Raw genomic sequence first — 24,219 nt, forward strand, 5'->3', positions numbered from 1 at the left:
ACTAAGCGTTAGGGGGTTCAAACGCAGACCTCCCATTTGCGAGGATGCTGTATGTACTGTCACTCCAGGCCCATCCTACAGCCACTGTTTTTCACTTTGTGCCTTAATTAGATACATTATTCATTCCTTATCAGAGCCTCAGCATGTGGGCTGAAAGCTTCCTCTTGGCTGTCCAGTGTCACCTCCAGCTTTTGAGGATAGTTTAAGGACTCTCTCCTCGATCCCCCGTGCCCACCTTTTCTGGGTTCCCTCTCAGCCTTTACTGGGCCTCAGATGAAGAAAGTTAGAAGCCTTATCCTGGCAGAGGCCGAGTCTTGATTTATTAGATTAGTAATTAAGTTAGATGTATTATTAGTTATTAGATTTCTAGAAATCTAATAACGTGAAGAAATGTCTTCAGGGTGGATAGTACAGCAAGCAAGGTACTTGCCTTGCATGCTGGCAACCCAGATTTGATTCCCAGCACCCCATAAAATCCCTTGAACCCTACAGTAATGATTCCTGAACAGAGTCAGGAGTAAGACATAAGCTACACAAGGTGTGACCAAAATACCAAAATTAAAAAAGGAAAAAAATGATTAAACAGAGACCAGCACCCAACCCGCTGTTCTTCCCACCTCTGTATTTTTCACCTGATTTATCTGTCACAAAATGGACAAAGAAAGGCCCATTCACAGCTATGCTGATCCCCTGATGTGTAACACCGAGCAGAACTCGATACTATCAGCCTGAGATGCCCAAACATAGAAACTGCAAAGCTCACCAGGTGGACACGGAGCATTTGAAATGTAAATAGCATGACTGAGGAAATGATCTTTTAATTATTCTTTAAGTTCATTTTAATGTAAATGGTCACACACTTGGCTAGAGGACATCAGCAAAGGACAGCTCAGTCCTAGAATGTTTTTCCACTAATAAATGTGCACAACCCACCTAGCTTGACCCTGAAGTATGTTTGATTGTCCAATCTACAAGAGCAACCAGAAGGCCCACAGAGAACTGGTTTCTAAAGTAAAAATTCTGTTTATTTGCTTATTGACAACAGTACACAAAAGGGTACTTTTTCACATCATGATTTCACTCCCCAGTCTTTGGAGAGATCAACTCTAGGGCTAAAAGAAGAGAGAAGCTGGGATAGGACTGGGCCTTGCTGTTGCCCTCTGGGGACTGCTGGGGGCTGTTAGTTGCAAGCTGTATCCTACAACTGTTAGCTGGGAGTTCAGCTCTGGTTCTAGTGCTTGGTCTTCTGGCTCAGTCATCCCCACCGCACAGATACAGCAACGCTTTCTGGTAGTCACCCTTGGTGTCTTGCTACAAAGTCAAGGAGAGAAAACAAGTTCAGTATCAGGAAGAGGCCCAGTACCAGCTCATCAATTAGGCACCAGCAGCTCCATGGAGCAGCACTTGCCTTGGTTGTGAGAAACCCCATATCTGACCCACCCCCACCCCCAACTAAGAAATTTGAAAAAAGAATACACAAACCAGCCTGAGTCACACAGAGCCTCCCCCCTCCCAAAATTAGAGAGAAATTAGAGGAAGGGCAACCCCAACCTATCACTGAGGTCCCTCAGGATGTGTAAAGTAAGGTGATTTTTTTTTAAGTCACATTCATTCCAGATGGGTAGGGAAAAGAGGTGTTGGGGATTAAGGCAAGAAATGCTAATTCAACAGTGCCTGCTCCTCCCTCCCATCCTTCCTTGTCCAGGTCTATCTCCCAGGCCTCCCCTTCCAGGTGGAAATGAGGTCTTGCCACTGTTTCTTGAATCTTTTCTTTCCTACTTTTTTGGGGCTGAATGCTGGAGACACGGGTTAGATTGCCCAGTACTCCATCCTCCCTCGAGCATTGAACCAGAAAAAAAAAAAAAAGCAAACTGAAAAAAAGCTAGTGATGGGACTAGAGCCCCAAAGCCCTGCCAGGAATGATCACTGAGAATAGTCAGGAGGAAGCCCTGAGCACCACCAGTATAGCTCAAAGAATAAAGAAAAAAAAGAAAAAGAAAAAAGAAAAATCTGATGGGAATAAGGAAACAATTACTAAACATGTCCCTCTCAATAGCTCCAAGTGCCCCTAACCTTCCTTAGAAAGCAGGGCGACACTGTGTGCAGGGAGGATGCATGGGGAACCTGGGAAAGCAATCTCCTCTCCCATTCCAGGGCTCCACATAAAGGGAGGGATGAGGAGGGCTGTGAGACACTATGGGGGCCAAATCTTTCCAGAGAATTTTCCTCAAATGGAACTAGATTCCATTGTAAGGTTCATCTCAGCCTCTCCATGTTGGCAGCAAACCCCCAGGGAAAAGTAGCCAATATGCAAACTAGGAAGCTTTTGTCATTTCTAAGACTTCAGGACAAGTGGACAGGGCCTTTCAAAAGGCATCTCTGAGGTCTCAGAACAAGTGTTGCTTTGGCCCTGGGTTAGGAATTGGGAGTCAGCTCTCAGCCTCCAAATGGGACAAACTGGCTGCCTGGGTACAGACTGGCAGGTTGCAGGCATACCTGGATGTAGTAGTAGAGGGACTTGCCGTACTTCCTCTTAAACTCAGACCTGATCTTCAGCATGTCCACCTCACTCCGGGAGACCATGATTCGGATCAACACCTTATCGCGGGTGCCTTTGCCCTGAAACACAAGTGGACATTCAAAGTAAGTGTTGGTGTGGGAACCATCCTGCTAATCATGCTGATGGTTAGGAAATAAAAGACAGGGCTTGAGAAAGGACAGCAGGGGAGGCACTGTCTTCAGTATGGCCAACCTTGGTTCAAATCACTAGGCACCCCAGAGAGTCTTCTGAGCACTGTCTGTGGTACCTCCTGTGCACAAAGCTAAGAATAGGCCCTGAGCATCATCAGGTGTGGTTCCTCCACTCAAAATAAACAAAAGAAAAATGATTTTAATAATAATAAAAAATGTTAATCACTAAAAATAACCTATGAATATAATAAAAATCATTTGAATTATTTAAATATTTTAATTTTTTAAAGGCCTAGAAATTTTATTACCCATAGAACTAATCTGGGCTCTTTATTCTCAGAGAATGGCAGATTTAACATGAGCCTGCTTTTAAAAATTTAACCTTTTAGGGGAAGGGGCATATGATAGTACAGCAGGTAGGACACTTGACTCGCATGTTGCCAACATGGGTTAGCAACACATATGGTTGCCTGACCCCTGTCAAAAGTGAACCCTAAGCTAGGAGTAAACCCTGAGCATTACTGGGTTTAAACATGCATTATTGACCCAGAGATATGTTCAAAAGGGCTGGAGCACAGGCTTTGCCTACAAGAAACCTGGTTTTGATTTTCAGCACTGCAGTCCTTGAGAATCTACAGAATTGGTTCCCTCCAATTTCTTCTTGGGGGGGGGGGACAAAAAAATGAAAAAGAAATGAGTCTCTTAGGGAATTCCAAAGCTCCGAGAATGAAGTCAGAAGAAATGCCAACTTTGTGCACTGAATCAAGAACTACTATAACCAGCTCAGCTCAGGAGTATATGAGCTGACACCTTAAAGAAGACAATGCCAGATATTAGGGTTCTGAGGTGCTAGCACCAGTTCCCACTCTGGCTTTGTGCTGGTTTTGAGTGTATGCACACCAACAAGACCTGAAGAGATTCAGCCTTAACCCAGAGGACAAAGAACAGAGGCACATGAGGGTGTGAGCCAAGGAGGAAGTAGATGCAGAGATCACCAAGTTTTTCTGTAGATGAGAAACAGGACAAGATGGTGCAAAGGAGCTTGAAAGGGCTGGTTCTGGGGACTCTAAGTTTTCCAAGAGGCAGTTTTCTTATCTGCCAAGAATATGGCAGGTGACACTGGCTTCACGGGGCACCTGCTAATGTTTCAGAGTAAAATAAGTAGTTCAGCAGGATAAAGGGAGGTCTCAGAGACAATGGTAGAAGGAAGGGAGTAGAAACACTGGTGGATAATGTCAGGTTAAACTCTACAAATACCCAACCATAACTAGCATTGTCAAGCATGGTGCCTCAAATATGATTAAGCAAATGTCTAAAAGTCAATAAGCAGCACAATGTCTGCTACACAGTGAGGGCTTCACTCTTTCTTATATTTTCTCTGCAGGATTCAGAAGGACTTTCTGGGAATCTGATTAGGGATCATGTGCGATCACCATCTGGCACTTTCTCTCTTCCCCACACTTTTCTCACCACTATTCACACAGTGAAGAAAAGCAACGTGGGGTATTCTCACCTGCCAGACCCCATAGTCATCCAGTACACAGTCCATCTCTCTAATGAACTCTTCTTCCATGCCCATCAAGGATAACTTGGGGTACAGAAAAGAAAAAGACCTCCCCAGTCAATGCTCACCTTCATGGAGTCATATAGGCGGTCAGCAAAGTACAGGGGCTTGTTCTGGATGCACTGAACTGTGGAAAGAATGAAAAGTCTCATGGCTCAGCTGATCCCCACCCAGTGGGTGAGCCCAGCCCCAAAATGAAGAACAGAAAGGTGCTACAAAATTAGGGAGACTTCAAAAGAAAACCATGTACCTCCAATATGTCCAATGTCCAAGACCCCCATGGTCTCCCCTGAAACACACAGCCCTCTGGTCTACCCTGAAACATGCATCCCCTGTGACCTTCTCCCCGAATGAACAACATCCATGATCTCTCATCCAGGCACTACACAGAGCAGAGCTTTTGTTCCTCCTGTTGATGCTCCTTGGGCAACTCTCCTCCCCAGCAGTGTAACCCCTATTTGGGATTCTCATTCAAAGCATACAATGCAGATGATAAAAACACCAGTTACACCTCCAAGTTGATTCCCAGGGTGACTACTTAGGACTTGGGGCCCCATTGAGGATGGGGCTACCCCTGCTTACCCAGGTTCAGAAAAGCATTTTCCAGGTCTCCCTTGACTTCCTTCTTGATGCTCTCCTCCATGTCATAAGGGCTGTAGCTCCTGTACCTTTCGAACACTGAGGAGGAGAAATCACAAAAAAATTATTATCTGGGAGAGTCTGGTGAAAGCTCAATGGCCACCATAGTAAGCCACTTAGATTTTTAGAATATGGGGGTTGGGGGTTTAGGGGTGTAGACCATTGCATTTTGGAGGGTTAAATGTTGTCCCAGGGACCAGAGTGACATGGTCCCACTATCCCCTGTCGCTATGTGCTGGCATAGCCAGGGCCACAGAGCTGGACCACCTTCATCCTCCCATTGTAGCTGAAAGCTGTGAGAGGAAGGGGGACCCAAGCAAGCCCAATTATTCACACATCCAGTGAGATAAAGGAGTTTTCAGGAAGGAGGGAGCAGCCAAGCAACAAAAAATGTTAGAACCCCAAAGTGGAGAGAGGGAAGTAGCCATGAAAGGGGAGTCAGTGAAGTAGTGGCTGTGTGGGGTGAACAGAGAACTTAATCCTAGCACCGCAAAGCCCTGACACCTAACACCATTGAGGGAAGGAACCACCCACACTGGCCTAACACCCACCTTTCTGGAGGTGACACGTGCTGCGCTCTGTCATAATGCTGATCCACTTGGGGACATCAGTTCCCTTTCTCTTCACGCCTGCATCATACAGATCCTACACACATAGCCAAGAAAGTGAGCTACATCACACAACACAATCACCAACACACCCCAAAATCCAAACACTTATACCTTTTCCTGTTTGGGTTTCTGGAGGCACACTTGGCTGTCATTGGGGCTTACTTCTGACTGTGCTTTGGGATCACTCAGGGGATCATATGAGGGGCAGAGAGGAATCCATATTGGCCATATGCAAAGCAAGTGCCTTATCCTTGTGCTACTATAGTCTCTCCGGCCCTAAGACCTAAATGATGAAATGCCAACTAAGATGGGTGGGGCATAGTTAACACATGGAAGGAGGAAAAAATTCCTATGTCCAGTTCAGGCCAGGAGGCTGGACCCTCTCAACACCCCTGGGATTTTCAGAGCCTCTACATCCATCCCTTCTCTGCCTGCTGTGGAAGTTCAAGGGTAAATACACTGCATGGTGAAACCACGGTAATCTGAGACCACCTAATCTAATACCAAAGCATTTTCTAAGAGGTAATTCTGCAGCTTAGGAAATGCTTTGAGGCAACCATTGATCCTCAGGAAGAGGCATCAATGCTCTCTCCTATTTGCCCTCAGAACCCATGTGAACTAAGCCCTTCTAGCGTCTGCCAGGAGACTCTGCTTGTCCTTTCCCACAGATAGGAGTTGTGCATCTCAATAAACCCCAAAGGGGTGACTGTGATGCAGATCCTGACCAGGCCAAATCTAGTGATGAGATTTCTGGTGATAACAACTGCTCATAGGACAGGGACAGAAGCCCCCTCCCCCACTTCTGACCCCTGTTTTAGAGGTGGAGCCTCTTCCTATCCTACCAACTCATGTTCTAAGGAGGAGAATGACAAAGAGAGCCAAAGTGATGGCATGTGACTTCAGAACAGCTCACAGGAGGCACCTGAACTCTGGGCTTTCCCTTGGGGTTCCCTCCCATGGGAAGAGCCACAGCTCATCAGGGAAAACCCTCAAGCTGCCCTGCTAAGACCATTGGGGGGGTGTATTATGGCAGACCCACCCTATGGGTATGTGGAGGCCCAGTCTGAGAAACAGTGCCTGGACCCTATTGGGTCCATTCATATCTGTGAGCCTGTCAATAGCTAGTTCTCAAGCTCACCAAAATCCCTGGGACAAGATCAAAGAGGCCATGCTGGAAATGAGAGCTCAATGGACTCAGCACAGACTTTGCATGCAGGAGGCCTCAGCACAATCCCCAGTATTCTGTGGTCCTATGGGAATTATCCCCCAGCAATGGGCTGAAAGCAGTCCTTGAACACAGCCAAAAACACAAAAAAAGGAATGTCTGTGATTTTAGGCCACTAAGTTTGCAGGTCACTAGTCACACAGGACAGTTATTACAGAGACCACATAAGCCCCAGACACTTACCCGTGCATCCTGGTCAATGAGCTCATAGTCAATGACAGAACCATCCTCTGCTCTTCTGCCCTGGGGTAAAAGATAAGACACCAAATATATTTCTTTGCAAGTTTTAAAACTGTGTTAAAAGTTCCTTTCTCTCTCCAACTTCTGTAAGTCTTTGCTTTAATTTGCCAGAGAAATAACTGCTTCAATTTCCTCTTTCTGAAATCTCAAAAGATTCAGAATTGGCACAACAGTCTGGGAGGGTAGCACTGGGGGGGAGAGGTTTGAACTCTTTCTGTTATCAATCCTCCTCACTGGGATCCATCTTCTGAACTAATTAAGTATCTTGTAGAACATCCCCCTGGCCTGAGAGAAGCAAATCACATTCAGTTTCTTGCTTCAGACAGTCTTCAAAACAGAAGAGGAAATAAAGATGGACTGAATGTAAACAACACTGGAATCTGGGAACACAGTGCTTGGAAAGACATAAAATGCGAGGAAGGGAGAAAGTTGCAGAGTAGGTCAACAGTAATGGTAGCCAAGGACCAAGGAGGAGGAGGTGGAAGGGAGAGAAGTGAGAGAGGCTGGTGGGGTACAGGGGATGAATATGGTGCAAGCTGATACCACTGAGTAAACAGAGGGCAGTACTCAAGGGTGCAAACAGGGGCTCAGGAAAGACTCATACGAGGAGGAGTGAGGGCAGACAGGACAGGGACAGCAGGCTTTTAAAAGTAGTAAGAAATTAGATTTGATTTGGTAGAAGTTAGTTTTGTTCAGGGGATTGAAAGGGTAGGTATGAGTTTGCAAACAAGGACACAGGAACAGCAGTAGCATCTGAGAGAAGACCTGTTTTCTTCCAACCCTGGTACCAATCAGAACTCAAAGACACAGAAAGAAAAATGCCTTTTGTCTCCATCATTGTGTGAGCATTAGCAATAAGTCCCCCATGTTCCAGGCACAGGAAGACCTTGGCACATAACCCTCTTAAGAAGCAATTAAAGAAACAGAAAATTTCCCACTGGGCCTCAGGAGTCCTTAGAGAGAGGCCAAGTGGCCTTCCCAGGTCACAGCAATGGCCAGTGCATAGACCTGGCCTAGGACTTCCGAGCTGCCGGGCTACATTCTGGCCTCCAAAGGCCACTTAGCCACTTAGAAGTCCTATTGCCCTTTTGCAATACAGAGGCACTGTAGGTAATACAGCTGGGATTTCTGAAGCTAAAATGGAATTCAGGACAGACTGAATTCATGAGATGGACAGAAGGATGAGGAGTGTCTGGGGAGAAACCAGGCCAGAGAAACAGGTCAACACCAACCTTGGCAAGAGCCACCATCAGCTTGCGGAAATCACCGGATGTATCAGAGACAATGTCCTTCTCCAAATCTGTCTTGTACACTGGAAAATAATACAGATATTGTGGGTGTCCTGCCTGTAGCCAGATGTCTACCCAAATGCCCTGTTGGCTCACTCATCCTCTCAAAAGCAGATTGCAGCTTGGGGCAGCCTGGATGATTTGCCCCAATAAGGGCAGACCCTCTGGAATATTTCACCCTGTCACATCAGAACTAGTGTCAACAACAACACGTATGAGACAGGACTGGATCCCACTAGAGATCTTCAACATCAACACCCCCAAAGTGATGCTGTCACAGCTCAGATATAAGTTTCCAATCATCTTGACTGTGTTTGTGAATATTTTGGCTTGCAGGGGACCAGGACATGTGGCTCATCAGTACAGTACCAGGGTCTCAAATGTTTTAGTCCCTGGGTTCAATCACTGGAAACCCCCATCCACACACCTATCCTATACATCCATACCATTATACTTTATTATCCAGATAGAAATAAAGCACAAAGGCAAGAATTTTAAGAATTAAATTGGACTTTGGAATAAATTGCTATTTTGTTATTCCTACTAGAATCTATGCTAAAATGTAATTCTAAATAAGCTGCCTATTTATTCAGTACACAGCTTCTGATGCTACACGGCACACATATGTTCATGGACCTCTTGTAACTTGGCTCCATAGTTCAGTTGGGAGGTCTTCAAGGAGACACTGAGTACTAAGCACTAAATCAATGTACTACAACCCGTTCTTTAACAAATGCTACAGTTGATCTGTACCTGGTTGAGTTTGGTTCAATTACCACAAATTGGAATGCTGGCATTAACATGTTAAAAAAAATTTTGTTATTGCTGTTTTCTCCTTTTCCTCCTTTGTCTGTTTTTTTTTTCCTAGAAGTCCTAATTAATATAATACTCAAAACACCAGACATAGAAGGTGGAAAAGAGAGACAGAATCACAGCAAGATCCCCACAGCCAAGATTTCTGCACTTAACTAGGACATCCTGTAGCACACAATGATCAAGTAATCCTCATCCCCAGGAGAAAAAGGCAGAGGAAGAATAGGAAGAGGACTCACTCTCCTTGTAGACTCTGTTGATTTCCTGTAGCTCCTGGTTGGTCCTTGAGCAGATGATTTCAATGAGAGAATCCTCATCAGTCCCCAGGCCCTGTAATAGGCAGCAGAGACTCAGCCATGAAAGTTCTCCTGGTGACCCATGTGTTCCTTCTGCCCTCAAGCAGGAAGCTTTCCAACACAAGAGTCTACTGTAATCCCCCAGCACACACAGTAGCTAAATTTCTATTGTTCTGAATGTGCTTTCCAGGACTAGAGAAAGGACAGCCATGAGGGCCTAACCTGGGTTCTTTTTCCAAACTATATGGTCCCCAGAGTTCAGCTGAGTGTGACACTGGAGGCCCCCAGACCTTGCATTGACCCCAGGGCTGGAACAGTGCCACACCCTGAGACCTATGGATGGAACTGCCAGGATCTCATGAACACAAATTAGGAGACCCTTCCAAAAAAATGTAAATACAAGAAATTTAAGTAAAGGAATATAAAAATGTTCATTGTCATATGCAGCCAGATGGGAATAAGACCTTTTAATCAGAAAAAAAAGTATAGGTAAAAAAAAATTTTAACTTAATGTCTTTGAAATATAAAAGTGGGTTGATGTTAAAAATTTCATTTTATATATCAATTTTTGCTTGATTCCTAAGCATTTTGGGGCAGTTTAGGAAAACAAAGGGAAATAACTAAAGACCAAATCAACTAGGACACCAACACTCTATTAAGGATTTGAGGGTGATATATTCAAATTTAATAAATACACTTTGTCCATGTCAGAGAGCTTGAAAGAACTCACTGAAACATGTATTTCAAAGCAGGGTTCATGATCAAAGTCAAGATTTAATGATCAGAATTCTCTAACACTTGTCTCCCGAATATGGCAATACCCCTTTGAACTAAGTGGATTTACAACTGTTAAACATGTAAATCAATTATAAGGTGTTAACACAATAAGAGACGTACTCAATCACATGAAAAGTGTGTCTACGATTAATTAAACTTATTAGAGTTTATATGTCTCTGAAAAAAGCGACAAGTAATATGAGCTAAGCCTCTGGTTAATGGTTAATTTTGAATTTCATTCTTAATCTAATCATGAACTGAAGGCTCTTCTTCCAGAGTCCTTAATCATGGTTTGTAGAGGTTCTGAAGAAGCCCTAATGCTTCCCTTCTAGTATAAGGTCTATACAATATTGAATACAAATGTTATAGACTATCACAGTCTTTAAATATTTTAGGAAGTGAAGTTTTCCATCTTAATGATAGAAATACAAGGGCTGGGGAAATTAGTACAGCGGGAAAGGTGCTTGTCTTGCACTCAGCTGACCTGGGTTCCAGCCCCAGCACTCCTGATAGTCTCCTGAGGAGTAATCCCTGAGTGCAGAGCCAGGAGAAACCCCTGAGCACTACTGAGTGCAGCCTTAATAAACAAGATAGAGATAGTCTTGGAGAAACCTCTGGACTAGAAGAAATGCTATATTCTAATGTGGCTGAAATGTCAATGAGTTTCTTCTATCACTGATACTCCTGTATCAATATCTGGAAATTCCCATAGTGTTTTCATCTCTATACTAAGAAGGAACATTGGCAGTTCCCAAAACTTGGCCCAGGCTTCCCCAAAATTGGCCACAATTCTCATCACAAGGACAACTTCTTGAGTAACATAAGGCAGTTACTGCCGGAGACCGAAATGCTCCTTTCTCAGGGCCAGTTCATTTAATGCCACTTTGAGCTTCGTGGATTTCAGAAGGATCCTGGACTATGAACGCTAATGGAAGAACTGGCATAAAGTCAAAGACTGAGCAGTGAAAGCTCCTTTCATTGGGACCTAATTACATGGAATCCCACACCACACTGACTGACAGCTCAAACGGGCCCACTTCAAGTTTCTAATGCTCAGTGATAGATACCAGGAAAGTCACAACTAAAGGGATTCTTGATTAAATAAATAAATAAATAAATCAGATATGCTGACATGAAGTGATGAATCAGAAGGAAAGTTCTGATTAAGAGAACTTGACCCTTCTATGGCTCCAAGGGACAAGTCCAAGATTAGTTTTCAGGAGAAAATAATTCCTTTCATCAAACAGAATCATTAAATGGTGCTGACATCTTAACATTCCTTAATGGTGCCTTCTCTGCCTTCTAGCCTTGTCCAGAAAGCCAGAACAAGTTCTCACAACACAGTACAAGGGAGGAGAAAAAGATTTCACAATGAATCTTTCAGCAGCCCTGAGTTCAGGGATCTTAGGGGAGGGAATCAGGCTCAGGTGGTTTCTGTGGCAGGTTCACAGCTGTGTCTCTTTATGACCGGAGCACAGGGGCATGGCAGAAAACAAACGCTGATTTAGAGTAAAAAATAAAAAATAAAAAAATCTGAGACTACAGTGCTTGCCCTCCATCCTGGGGCGGTCCCCAGTTCTACCAGCAGAGGGCAGTATCTGACTATTCAAAGGGCGGCAGACTCACCCACCTAGGAGAGCTCTGCTGTGACAGGCAATTAATTACAACGTTACTGGCTACAACTTTTATATAAACCCTTGATATTTCAGGTAGACATAAAAATCCAGGGTAGGATCTGGAGGCTAAGTTCCAACCTCTAATGTTGATGGTTTAATTTCTAATGGCCTTGCTCAAAATAATTGTGAATAAAATAAGTTAACAGCGACAGTGATTTATCCACCCAAAAATCCAGTCACCATCAGTGTTTATAAAGTCCTTTAAATAAAGGTGACTGGTTTCCTCCGCAGATCCGAATCTGAAACTGCCAAGGTCAGAAGAATAAATAGTCAAGAGAGTATAAGCAGAGCTTTAAAGCATCACCTCAAGAAAGCTCTGAGTTTCCCTTCTGCCTTAATATCCCAACCAATCTTTTTTAAGGAGGAAGTGTAATCAAGGAAGTCGTTTTTTCCAAATAGTATTCCAATTGCCCAGGTGCCAAGCAGTAGCAGCTGGTAACTGACTTCTCAGCATCATGAAATTTCTTTACAGTCTTTAAAAAAAAAAAAAAGTAATTGAAATATTTTTGGTACAAATCCTGAGACTGGAAGCTTCGGTTGCTTCCCCCAAAAATAAATAAATAAAAGTTCTAAATGAGAACTGAACAAAACTGAAAATCACCTAATTACACTCAGAAGACTGTAATTCCCCAATATTTGTGGCAGATCTGATAGACACTGTGTTTACCTTCATGGATGCCTTCAGCTCGGAAGCATCATACTGAGCAGGTGTTTTCATTAGTCCCAAAATCACTGTCTCCAGGTGGCCGGACAAGGCTGACTTCAGCGCGGAAGCAAGTTCCTTTGGAAAAAGAAAGAAAAAGAGGGGTACGTGGGTGGGGAGACCATGTTGACTTTCAACAGGTGAGAAAGAACGGAGTGAAATGCAGTGCTTGGAGAGCAGGTCGGAGGCTCCCCATAGCATCTGCCCTTCCACCACCCCAATGGCAGAAGATACGGTTCTGCTTAAAGAAAATAATTCAGGGAGCCTTCTCCCCTACTCCCTGAGCCTGCTGGCATAGTATGAGATTCCTTGGGGGCACATCCTGGCTCTCCTGCAAGTGACAACAATTTGTGCAAGATGGGGCATTTTCCCAGGACAGAGGCCATGCCACCTGCAACAGTCCTTCCTAAAAAGTATCCGTGCAGCTGATTTGAAGAAGTGCTGGAAGTTTCCAGAAAGAAAAAGACACCCCACAGTGGCTGGTTATGAGTTCATGAAGAAACTGGGATGGTGTTGATGAAGATGATGAAAGACAGATGCCCCTCCATGATTTCCCTGATACAATTAGTTCTCTTCTGCTTGGTTTTGCAATTGGTAGGCACACCCAGTGGTTATCAGGGGCTACATCTGGCTTCGTGCTCAGGTGTGGTCAGGGGACCATTCAATACCTGGGTGGAACCCTGAGCCTCCTGCAAGCAAAGTCCAAGTTCAGCCTCCTGAGCTCTCTCTTCAATAACCTGCACACAGATGTCTATTGAGAGAGCATAGCAAGCACCCAAGAATGTGGCAGGATAATGTGATCCAACGTGCCTTTTACCAACGATCCCTCAGGAATCAAATTTATAGGAAGTGATGGACACACAGGAGGACTCTACATTCCCCTATAACTATATTTTTCTTTTCATTCTAAGCTTCCCCTTCGCACTTATTCCCACTTTTTCCCCCACATCCACAGCAGTTTACAGCTCCGCCGGCCACTCAGGAGAGACAAGGTTTCAGAGAAAAAAAAATCTTCTCAAATCTTTCAGAGCTGAAAGGAGTTGAATCAGAACAACCAGCTGCCCCCTTCTAGGGCTTCCCGTGTCCTCCAACACAGTCCTTCAGAGGGGCTGGAGAAGCAGCATTTTCCCATCCCAGCGAGGATTACCTGCTCAGAGCTCAAAATGAGGTCTTCCAGATACAGCTCTGCCTGTGACATCCACCCATTCTCAACTCAAACCACACAGAGCATTCAGCCCCTACTGATTCTGCGTGTTTTGAACTTCCTGTGAGCCTTCTGCCCCGGGCCATGTCTGTACAGGGACTTGCAAACTTAGTGAAAACACTGGATAAATCATATAAAATTCTTCCCTACATTAAAGAGACATGGGCTATTCTTCTCCCAGATCCCTTCTACCCCTTCCAGCTCTGCCTTTGCTGGTCAAATTCCCAAAGTCCTCTCCTATCCAAAGTTTTCTCCTTGCTCTGAAAATGTGTTAGAAACAATAATGTGGGGGAGTTGGGCTTTCAGTCTCCTGAATACCACCAAGTATGAGGGGGAAAAAAACAATAAAAAGTATATATAAGTAATCAGAAATTATTTAAAATAGTGTGTGTGCCTCTTTCTGTAAAAGATAGCACTATTCAGGCTAGAGAGGTAGGATAGTCAGTAAGGTGCTTGCCTTGCAATGTGGCTGACCTGGGTTTTGGTCCCAGGAACTTCACGTGGTCCCTAAAACCTCTCCAGGATTGGTGCCTGAGTGTAAAGCCAGGAGTAAGCTTTGAGTCCTGCTGGATGTGGCCCCAATATAAAAAGCAAAATAGATCCATGTATGGCTCCAGGTGATCGAGAGATGAAGGATCCATAGTCATGAGCTATGAGATGACTTTTGCACTCTGCAATGCCTGAGAACTCTGAATCGCACAGAGATCTTGTGATAGCTTTGCTAAATGGCGGGGAGGATACTCTAAAGTCTGATGTCGAGGTCCAGGCTGCTGTGTTTCTGTACACACAAGGTGCACAAAACCAGTGTATTCACAGCAAGGGAAAGGAGAGAGAAAGCAGCCCCTCATGAGCCTCCCTCTGGAGACTGATGCACAAACGTCTGCTCTAAGAACAGTAATGTGCATGAAGGGAGGGAGCCAGCTGCTTCCCTCTGCAGCCTTTCCATTGTCTCCAGAAAAGGAGAAGGCCAGATGACAGCAGGACTCAATCTGCTGTCTCTAGGGCCTGATGGCCAAGCCAACCCCAAGGGCAGAAATGCCCTTTTTCCCAAACCTTACAGCTCCCCTCTAAAGTCCTAAGTCAAACAGGAGCCGCAGGAAGCACGCTTAGCACCACCGTCTAAAAATAAATCAAATGCTTTTAATAGCAAGAAGTTAAAAAAAGGCAGCCTGTCCTTAAAAATAAAATCTCCCACCACTGCAACATAATAAAAGGATGAACAAGTGCTGGGTTGTCCCCTGCTTGCTGTGGACAAACTGCGGGGAGGGGAGGGACGTGGAAACAAGGGCAGTGGCATGCTGCAGAAGCTGGCAAACCTGAGAACTAATAAGTTCTTTCATCACACCCAGCTCTAAATATTCAAGGGTATATATTTGGCTGTTGTGCCACACCCAGTGGTGCTCAGGGGTTACTCCTGGCTCTGCATTCAGAAATCACTCCTGGCAAGCTCAGGGGACCATATGGAATGATGGGAATCGAACCTGGGTCCATCCTGGGTAGGCTGTGTGCAAGGCTGTGTGCAATGCTGTGCTATCACTCTGGCCCCTCAGGGATATATTTTTGATCCTTTCTCTCTCCTGTCAGGGTCACTGTGTCTCCCTCGAGGATATATTTTTAATGATAAGACAGGGGTGTCACCCAGAGACTAGGGTCCTGAGATGAGATTGAAAAATCCTAACCAAAGCCAGCAGAAGTGACAGTGGTGAGACATATGGAGATGCCCACCCAGCTCCAGGCTTGGTACACAAATATGCTCTTCCTGTTCTCGAGCAGGAGGGTGTCCACTCTAGGAAGGGTGAGAGCATGGCTTTGCTTTGGACATGAGCTCCAAGCAGCTCAGAGGTCAGTTAGGTGGACACAGAAGTGGCAACTTGTAAAAGCACACAGGTGGAGACCTTCATGTGCCCCATGTTCCAAAGCCTCTTGCTGGTAATAGCCAGAATTCACAAATAAAAAAAGGCCATGGGGCTGGACAGATGACTCCATGGGCCATTCGCACACATTACAGACAGGCCTGGTTTCTACCTTCACCACTGCCAAAAGTGCCCTCCACCCTCATCATTGGCCCTGCTTATACCTTCTTGGTCCTTCTCTGGTAGGCGAAGGCAATATCCTGTCTCTGTTCATTGCTGCGGTTGGTCAGGATGTTGACGATAGTGACTTCATCCACCCCTAAGAAAACACAAGTTGCAATGAAGAGTTAACCAACTATTTGCTCAGTTTTCCACACATGATCTTCTTCGATCTGAAACGGCAGGACCTGAGGGCTGGCTGCTGTCTTCCCATCAACACACTCCACCTATGGCCCCACATCCCCTTGTCTTTCCTTCTCAATGTCTCAAACTTTAATCAAGGACTAGAGCCATAGTACAGTAGGCAGAGAACATGGCTTCCATGTGGCCAACCCAGCACCACATATGGTTCCCTGAGCCCCACCAGGAGTGATCCCTGAATGCAAAGCCAGAAGTCATCCCTAAGCACCACTAATGAGGCCCAAGGGGAGAAAAAAAAGAAAAAGAAGAAATAAATAAATAATGAAGAGCTCTTATTTCAGAAAGTGATTTTATTCATAAATTGCTTTTTGAAATCAACAGCAGGAGGTGTCGTTATGAGGCTCTGTCAGTCAGATGGAACTGCCAAGATTTAGGAGCATTTTAAAAGCAGGTGCCCAAATTGCCATTTAACTGGGGATTTAATAGACAAGAACTGTGAGCTGAATTAATAGAGACAATTATTTATATTTATTGCAGGATTATGGCTATATAAGCAGCTAGGTATACTTTCTATAATTATAGAAACTGTTGTGACAAATGAGTCGGATTTAACATGGCAGTCGTAGTTTCCTAGCATAATTGATTAATACAATCCTACTAACTGAAGGCTAAATTGTTTTTTGTAAGGAAAATAAACGTTCCACCGCTTTCATCTTCGATAGGCCATTTTAATAATCAATTTTATAACTTTATTAAAAAGAGTAAGTGTTTTAATCTAAATTAAATCTAAATTGGGACTTTGGAAGTGCCTCCCAAATATTTTAGGACCTATTTTAATTGGAACATGTGTGTTTACAAAGATAAGCGAGGCTTTCTGGTGTTTGAGGGTTTCCAATTTTATATCAGAAATACTCCTAACATGTCATTGAACTTAGAGCATGCTGTTAAGGATTCAGAAAGTAAAAGGTCTCTCTCCTGACCAAGTAGGAACTTTGTTCATATAAAGGGAAAGTCTCTACTGTGAATGCAGAGGAGTTTCTTAGTGAGAGAGCTGAAATGAACTCAAGTGAAGCAAAAGATATTGGGAGGGTCAGAAAGATAGTACAGGGGTGAAGGCTAACCTGGGTTCTCACCACAGGGCATGGCCCTAAACAAAAAAAGATAAAAGACCCTTGCTCTGAAGGAATCAGGGAAGACCCAGAAAAAGCTTTCGTGCTATTCAGGTATGTTGCAAAGATCAAAAAAAAAACAAAACCATAAAGCCATCATTTCTGGGTACAAAAATAACATTTTTGGTGGCAGAGAGAGGACCCAAAGGGCTGAGCATAACAGGATGTGTAGGAATCCCATGATCAATCCCTGACACCAGGTGGTCTCCCAAAACCAACCAAAAGTAACTTCTGAACACACAATAAAAGGTCCCAAAACAATTATTTTAATATACATATGTCAGTCAATGATATAACTGCAGCATCTAAAATTCTTAGTATTAAAGTAGCTAACAATAACAAAGAAACACAATTTCATTCTTCCCAAAGGGCTGAGGAGAAATAGTGGTTGGTAGAATACATGACTAGCCTGTGTGAGGCCCTGGGTGTGATCCCCAGAACTGCATGTGTTGGACAGGAGTGGCCCCTTTAATATTCACTTTCTGAAAAGTGTTTATTTTAGCACTTCCAGAAAACAGAAAAGTAAAAAAAATCCAGGTGGGGAGGAAGATGAGAATGAGATGGGAAGTAATGAAGGAACAAGGGTCAGGGCTTCAGTTATATTGGGGATATGAGAGTGTGTTAGATCTATAAATTCAAAGTACCATAGACTCAACAGGACTGAAAACATATAATCTAAACTGTAACCATAGAACTTTGTTAAGGTAGTAGTTAAGGTAGTTAAGGTAGTAGGCAGGGGCCAGAGGGATGAGGGATGATGGAGTATGGGAGTATGGGAGCACTGGTGATGGGAGTTGACACTGCTACTGTAAGTGCAGGATCCATTTTCAGTTTTAGTGCAAATTACCCTGAGCCCACCTTTAACCCGGATAAGAAATGACCCTGAGAGGCTGGATGGTACAGCAGGAAGGGTGCTTGCCTTGAACATGTCTGGCCTGGCTTTGATCCCTGGCACTCTATATGGTTTTCCAAGCCCATCAGGAGTAACCCCTGAGTGCAGAGCCAGGAGTATACCCTGAGCACAGGTGAGGCATAGGGAAAGGAGGAGGGGAGAGAAAAAAAGGGGAGAGGGTAAGAGTGAGGGAGAGAGAACCTCAGAACTGTTCACTTTACTTGCTGCCACCAACAGCCTTTTCCTTTTCAGCTCCAGGTCCAGAGTCCAACCAACAAAGCCATTATTCAATCCAGTCAGGAGATCCTGCTCAGAGCCTGATGGTTAGCCTCAACCTCCGAGAAGGTAACAGGAAGGAGAGTCAGGAGAAAACTGAATTCTTAACTGACTAAAGTAAACAGAGACTCTGGGATAACGCAGAGTCCATATACAAGTGCTAGTGCCAGTAACCCCTGAGAAATCTAATGTGGGGGACCCCTCCCAGAACCTGCCCCTGTCAGCTATGCAGCACACTTTTTGTTTTGTCTGCATGTTTTCAACTGAGCTGGAGAGAGGAAAGAAGCCAGGGGCTGAGGGCAAGGGCCAGACAACACCGCTAAGGCCAAGTCTGTCCTTGATGTGAGGCCTAGCTTGCCCTGTGCCCCCAAATCTGCCCCTCTTATCTCCAGGCATGCTGCTTCTCCATGACCTTTTCCTCCCCCATGGAAGAGAGCTCTTGTCTGATGCACAAGGGCTAAGCACAAGCTAAAGCTGCAGAGGTCCCAGGCCAACTCACCACTTCTTCCCAGGGTGCCACGTAGGCAAGGACTGAACAGTCATCCACATGACCCACTCTGACATTTCTCCAACACCTGGGAAAGTGTGCAGAGTAGAAACTCCAGGAGCTGAGCAACTATTAGCAAATGACTAATACTTATGTTCTGCTTATGAGACTTGAGATGGACATTAGCATTACCTGGTCCCTGAACACCCAGGAGAGACACTGCACCCCCCAACTTCTGAACTACCTCCAGGAAGTATGCCCTGGCATTACTAAAAAGCTAATGAGAGTTCACTCATTATTACTTAGTCATCATTAGAGTTTCCAAAAGAGTTTACTTTTATTTGGTTTGGTTTGGTTGGGGGGGGGGCACACCTGACAATGCTCAGGCCTTACTCCTGGCCTTTTTACTCCAGAATCATTTCTAGAGGTGCTTGGGGGACCATATGGTAAGCCAGAAATCAAAGCCAGGTTGGCTGGCCACATGCAACACAAACACCTGCTGTTCTTTCTCTTTAGCCCCTAATAAAAGTTTACTTTAAAGACACAAAATGACCTGGCTATGACTGGGTGAAGCACCATCAAGTGCTAAAGTGCAGATGAGTTTCTTGAGAAATCTGCTAATCTCAAGGATTAATTGCACAATGTTCATGCTCTGGGATCCAGGTTCCTCATTGAAGCAAGTGCTTCAGCCAAGCACTAAAGTCCCCCACTCCTATGCCCCCTAAAGAAGGCACCTTGGGCAGAAACCATGTGACTCATGGGTGCAAAGCCAGCAATAAGCCCAGCTCACTGCTAAATCTGGCTTAAAAAAAATTAAAAAGTATAAAGCCACTTGGAGTCTAAAGTATTGACTGAATCCAAAGCCCCAACGTCCCACAGGCAAAAACTGGGGTCCTCCCCACATCTGGTCATCCGTGGAAAATCCTTGTCTCTGTTGACTGTGGCAAGGAACCAAAGGCCGTTCCCAACAGGATGCTGACTCAGCAGCCAAGACTGAAAGCACAAAGAAAACGCCTTTTGTTGGCTCTTTCTTCGGCTATGCTGAGAGTCTGCCTGGGAGTGGAAAGTAAAACTGCCCAGATTCTCTCCTTATCTCATCCGTGGGAAAGCCAAGATATGGCTCCCATTACCTGGTTTCTCCTTGCCTTAGACTAAATCATAGACAGAAAGGCAGGCCAAAGAGAGAGGGTACAGAGGCCAACAGATCCACAGGCACAGATGTGCAAACATACTCTATCTATTGTAAGAGCAACTCTTATCTGGGCACCAGAACTTTCCTGACAAAGTTTACTAGTAGCTTCACATAGTTCTAGTATGGTTTCAGCACTCTTCTGTAAGGCAGGTATTTCTATCTTTGCACTGGAGCTCATGCAAGGCAGAAACTCACCCTAGGACCGTTAATAAGAGATCAGGTTTCAAGATCCTGCACTGAGCATGCCTATCCACCATTACAAAAAAAATATGCAGGCTTAGAAAATAAGGTAGACAGAAGAGATCAAGCCTTTCCAGTGAGGCTAGTGGATCTATCCAAGACTCTTCCCAGGTGTCTGATCTATTGAACTCCCCATTCACCACTAGGACACAGGTCCCACCAAAGGATAACCCCAGAAGTTTCAACTCCTTGCCCTATAAGAGAGTTAGTTTTCTCTCCTGCCCAGAAATCTTATTTCAACATTCTCTGCCCAGGGTCTAGCTACAACATCACTCAAATATCCCCTTGCACCAGCCAGGTCTTATCTCAATCAGTTCAATATCTGACATGTGTTCAGCCTTCACTTGCATAAGTCCTTCCTGCACCATTTGAAAATGATGCTTTCACGCCTCTACCTGGCTCCTAATAACTATCTGAGGCAGAAATGGGACTCGGTGTCTATAGAACTAGAGTCATCACAAAGTACATACAAATGCACACACATTTAGGTAGACTGTATGGGATTAAGAGACTTGCCCTGTACACAATTGATTTGGATTTTAGCCCACATGTGGTCTTCCTAGCCCTGCCAGGAGTGATCCCTGAGCACAGAGTCAGAAGTAGTCCTGTGCACTGTTTTAGGCCCCAAAACCAAAAATTAAAAAATCAAAGATAAAGAAAAGCGCACATGTTAACTCCTCTGCAGGTATGAAACATGGTCACTCAGGAGCTGCGTCAGCTGATGTATGATCAACTGGGAGAGCAGGATGGACCAACACCATGTGATAAAAATCAAATATGTGTCCAAAAGCAACAGAACTTTCAAACAACATCCTAGGCTAATAAGTCACCTGTCTAAATGGGGTGATATCAGTAATAGTGAAGCTAGACAGTACATGCTGGATTGCACAAAAATATCCCTCCCTCAGCCATGCCTGGAACTCTAGCTCTTGAAAACAGAGTTCTGTTCTCAGAATGGTCAGACAGCAGAGGATTAGTGCCACCCTGAGCCTTTTATGCTCATTCTCAGTCAGCAGTCCAGAAGAAAACTGGTTTAGAGAGAAGCAGGGAGACCAGTCTCTACCAGCATTGGGTAATGTGGATGCAACCTTTGTTGTGTGTCCAGCTCCTGAAGCAAATGGGTTTTGGTCAGTGTAAACAGTGACTGGAGTAGATAAGAACATTCAACTTGCCAGCCCAGTTTCATGGCCTGAAAGCAGGGCCAGATACCAAGCACCACATGTAGAAAGAAGCATCAACTCATGTGACAGCCCTTCTAAATCTAGCATGGTCAGGAATTGGGGCCCAACTCCAGAGGAGTGGCTTAGCTCAATGCTGAAGAAGGTGAGGCCCAAATTCAAATTTCTCTTTCCATTCCCCTCAATGCTTCAAATGAGGCTTAGGAGCTACCACTCTCTCCAGCTCTCCACAGAATGCTACCATTCTCTTCCACCATGCTTGCTCCCCTTTCTGAAACTCTAGAAAAACAGGAGGAAACAGAGCAGGCCTCCACTCCATGTCTGTCAGCCCTACAACATAGACACAAAATGCAAGGAAATGTGTGCCCTACTTTTCTGTCAATCTCACAGGACAGAGTGTTTAAAAACAGAATAGGGGGTGGAGAGAGAGCCCAAAGGGTGGGAATGTTTGGCTTGCAGGCAGAAAGTCTGCGTTCAATCACCAGTAGTATGTGTTCTTCCCACCAATCAGGTGTGACTCTAAGCTCTGAGCTGGGAGTAGCTCCTAAGCACTGCCAGCTGTAACCCCAAATCCAGAAAGATGGAGAAAAAATTCTAAACAGGTGCAAGAAAAATAAAAATTTTCAGTGAAGATCTTGACTCTTCACTTGCTGTGCACTGCTGAAAAGAGGTTAAGAATGAGGGCTTTCAGGGGCCAGAGAGATTGCATAGCTGTAGGGTGTTTGCCTTGCTTGCAGTCAATCCAGGACAGACGTAGTTCAAATACTGGCATTCCATATGGTCCCCCATGCTTGCCAGGAGCGATTTCTGATAGCAGAGCCAAGAGTAAACCCTGACCCAAAAATCAGCAAAGAAAAATAAATAAATAAAGAATGAGGGCTTTTATCATCCCTGCGGGCAGGGGAAAGAGGAACTGGGCAGGGATTTCTTCCCTTTTTTTTTTTTTTTTTTGCTTTTTTTGGGCCACAAACACACATATTAGAGGTTATTCCTAGCTATGCACTCAGAAATCGCTCCTAGCTAAGGGGACCATATGGAGCATATGGAACCAGGGGAACAAACCAAGGTCCGTCCTAGATTGGCCAAGTGCAAGGCAAACGCCCTACAGCTGTACTATTGTTCCGACCCCTCCTTCTTCCTTTTTGATGGGGAACAAGGGAATGTGGACCACTGTAAGCAGTGTTGGGTGCTACTCAGCGGCCTGGAACCATGTAATGGTTGGGATTGAGCCCAGGTCCCCATGTACACAGCATGTGCTCCAGCCCTCTGAGCTCTCACTCTGACTCCAAAGGGAATCGTTTTTACTAAAATCAAAGCAAGGGGCCAGAGTGATAGTGCAGCAGTCGGGCGTTTGCCTTGCTTGCGGCTGACCCAGGATGGACCTGGGTTCGATCCCCAGTGTCCCAGCGTGCCAGGAGCGATTTCTGAGTGCGTAGCCAGGAGTAACCCCGGAGCATCATGGGGTGTGGCTCAAAAAAGGAAGGAAGGAAGGAAGGGAGGGAGGGAGGGAGGGAGGGAGGGAGGGAGGAGGAAGGAAGGAAGGAAGGAAGGAAGGAAGGAAGGAAGGAAGGAAGGAAGGAAGGAAGGAAGGAAGGAAGGAAGGAAGGAAAGAGAAAGAAGAAAGAAAGAAAGAAAGAAAGAAAGAAAGAAAGAAAGAAAGAAAGAAAGAAAGAAAGAAAGAAAGAAAGAAAGAAAGAAAGAAAGAAAGAAAGAAAGAAAGAAAGAAAGAAAGAAAGAAAGAAAGAAAGAAAGAAAGAAAGAAAGAAAGAAAGAAAGAAAAGCAAGCATGTTTGGAATGTATTTCTCCATGCAGGAGACCAGCATTTCATCCCCAATGTCCATGGGACCCCGAGAAACTAACTGGGAGTAACCCCTCAAGTAACTCTAGGTGTGATACACCACCACCCTGGGGGGAAAGAGGAACACAAACAAAGATATTAGTATGGAATTGGAAAAGCATCTATGTTTTTATGGGCTTTGGGGTTGGGGATTGGCATCTTGGCCAGGCCACTACCACATAGACTTTGAAGAAAGGCAAAAATATGCCTGAGGGAAAGGAGGTGATTGAGTGCTGGTGCCCAACTATGCTGGAAGATGACACTTCTGAAACCGCTCCAGCCCCCTGCTCAATTCTGCTTCCTCCAAGAGACTCTCGAGGCTTCATACCAGCCCCCTTTGACTCAGTCTCATCCTTCCAGGAAACTGCCTCCTCTTCAGGCCCACCTCCCTCCTGGCATTCCAACTTTGTTGGGTGGGAATTCAGCTCCTAGCAGAGCACCTTCTCTCATGCATGAGGCCCTGGGTTCATGTCTGAGCACCTCCAAAACATGAGAGTTGGTTGCTGCAGCTGCTGTGTCAATGGAATGAAGGTGTTTGTGGGTGCGCAGGTAAAACGCCCTAATCCCTGCCCTGGCTGACACAGACACTACATTAAGTTTATGACTATAAATCACAAGTGCTTCCATTGCAAAGGTATAATGGGGGGTTTTCACGAACTTGCTGCAGTTATGGTTCTATACTTGTGCTCGTCACCCGCTTTTGCCTCCCTTCCGGAGGACACAAATACTGCTCAAATCAAAAGTGGCAATAATAATAGGGCAATGTGCTCCCCTCCCCTTCCAGAGAGAGACCAAAGCTGTCCCCGTTTATTGGCACTTACGCTAACTCTGGGGTTGTGCTGCTTCTAATTACAATCTATTTTATGGAGTCTAGATTCATCCTTTTCTAATTTAGCTGACTTTCCTTTCTAGTTATTGGGATCCATATGGTAAACCATTCACAGCTGTGTTGCACACACCCCAGTATATATTTAACCCAAGGCCAATCTAGACCAAGAGACTCCTA

The 24,219-nt window shown here is 44.9% G+C and overlaps 1 protein-coding gene across 2 annotated transcripts in view; it reads right to left on the minus strand.

Annotated features, from left to right (window-relative positions):
* Positions 1–1,041: 1,041 nt before the first annotated feature.
* The window catches only part of ANXA2 (annexin A2), a 41,527-nt gene continuing 18,349 nt past the window's right edge, over positions 1,042–24,219 (minus strand). For both annotated transcript variants that reach the window (XM_049773699.1, XM_049773698.1), the window contains exons 4-13: positions 15,806–15,900; positions 12,489–12,602; positions 9,312–9,402; positions 8,203–8,282; positions 6,914–6,973; positions 5,446–5,539; positions 4,838–4,933; positions 4,324–4,382; positions 2,497–2,619; positions 1,042–1,311 (exon numbers count right to left, since the gene is read on the minus strand). In XM_049773699.1, coding sequence (XP_049629656.1) covers positions 1,252–1,311; positions 2,497–2,619; positions 4,324–4,382; positions 4,838–4,933; positions 5,446–5,539; positions 6,914–6,973; positions 8,203–8,282; positions 9,312–9,402; positions 12,489–12,602; positions 15,806–15,900 — 872 coding nt within the window. In that variant the 3' untranslated portion in view covers positions 1,042–1,251. The remainder of the gene's footprint in view (positions 1,312–2,496; positions 2,620–4,323; positions 4,383–4,837; positions 4,934–5,445; positions 5,540–6,913; positions 6,974–8,202; positions 8,283–9,311; positions 9,403–12,488; positions 12,603–15,805; positions 15,901–24,219) is intronic.

Source organism: Suncus etruscus, chromosome 5, assembly GCF_024139225.1.
Source record: "Suncus etruscus isolate mSunEtr1 chromosome 5, mSunEtr1.pri.cur, whole genome shotgun sequence".
Lineage (NCBI taxonomy): Eukaryota > Metazoa > Chordata > Mammalia > Eulipotyphla > Soricidae > Suncus > Suncus etruscus.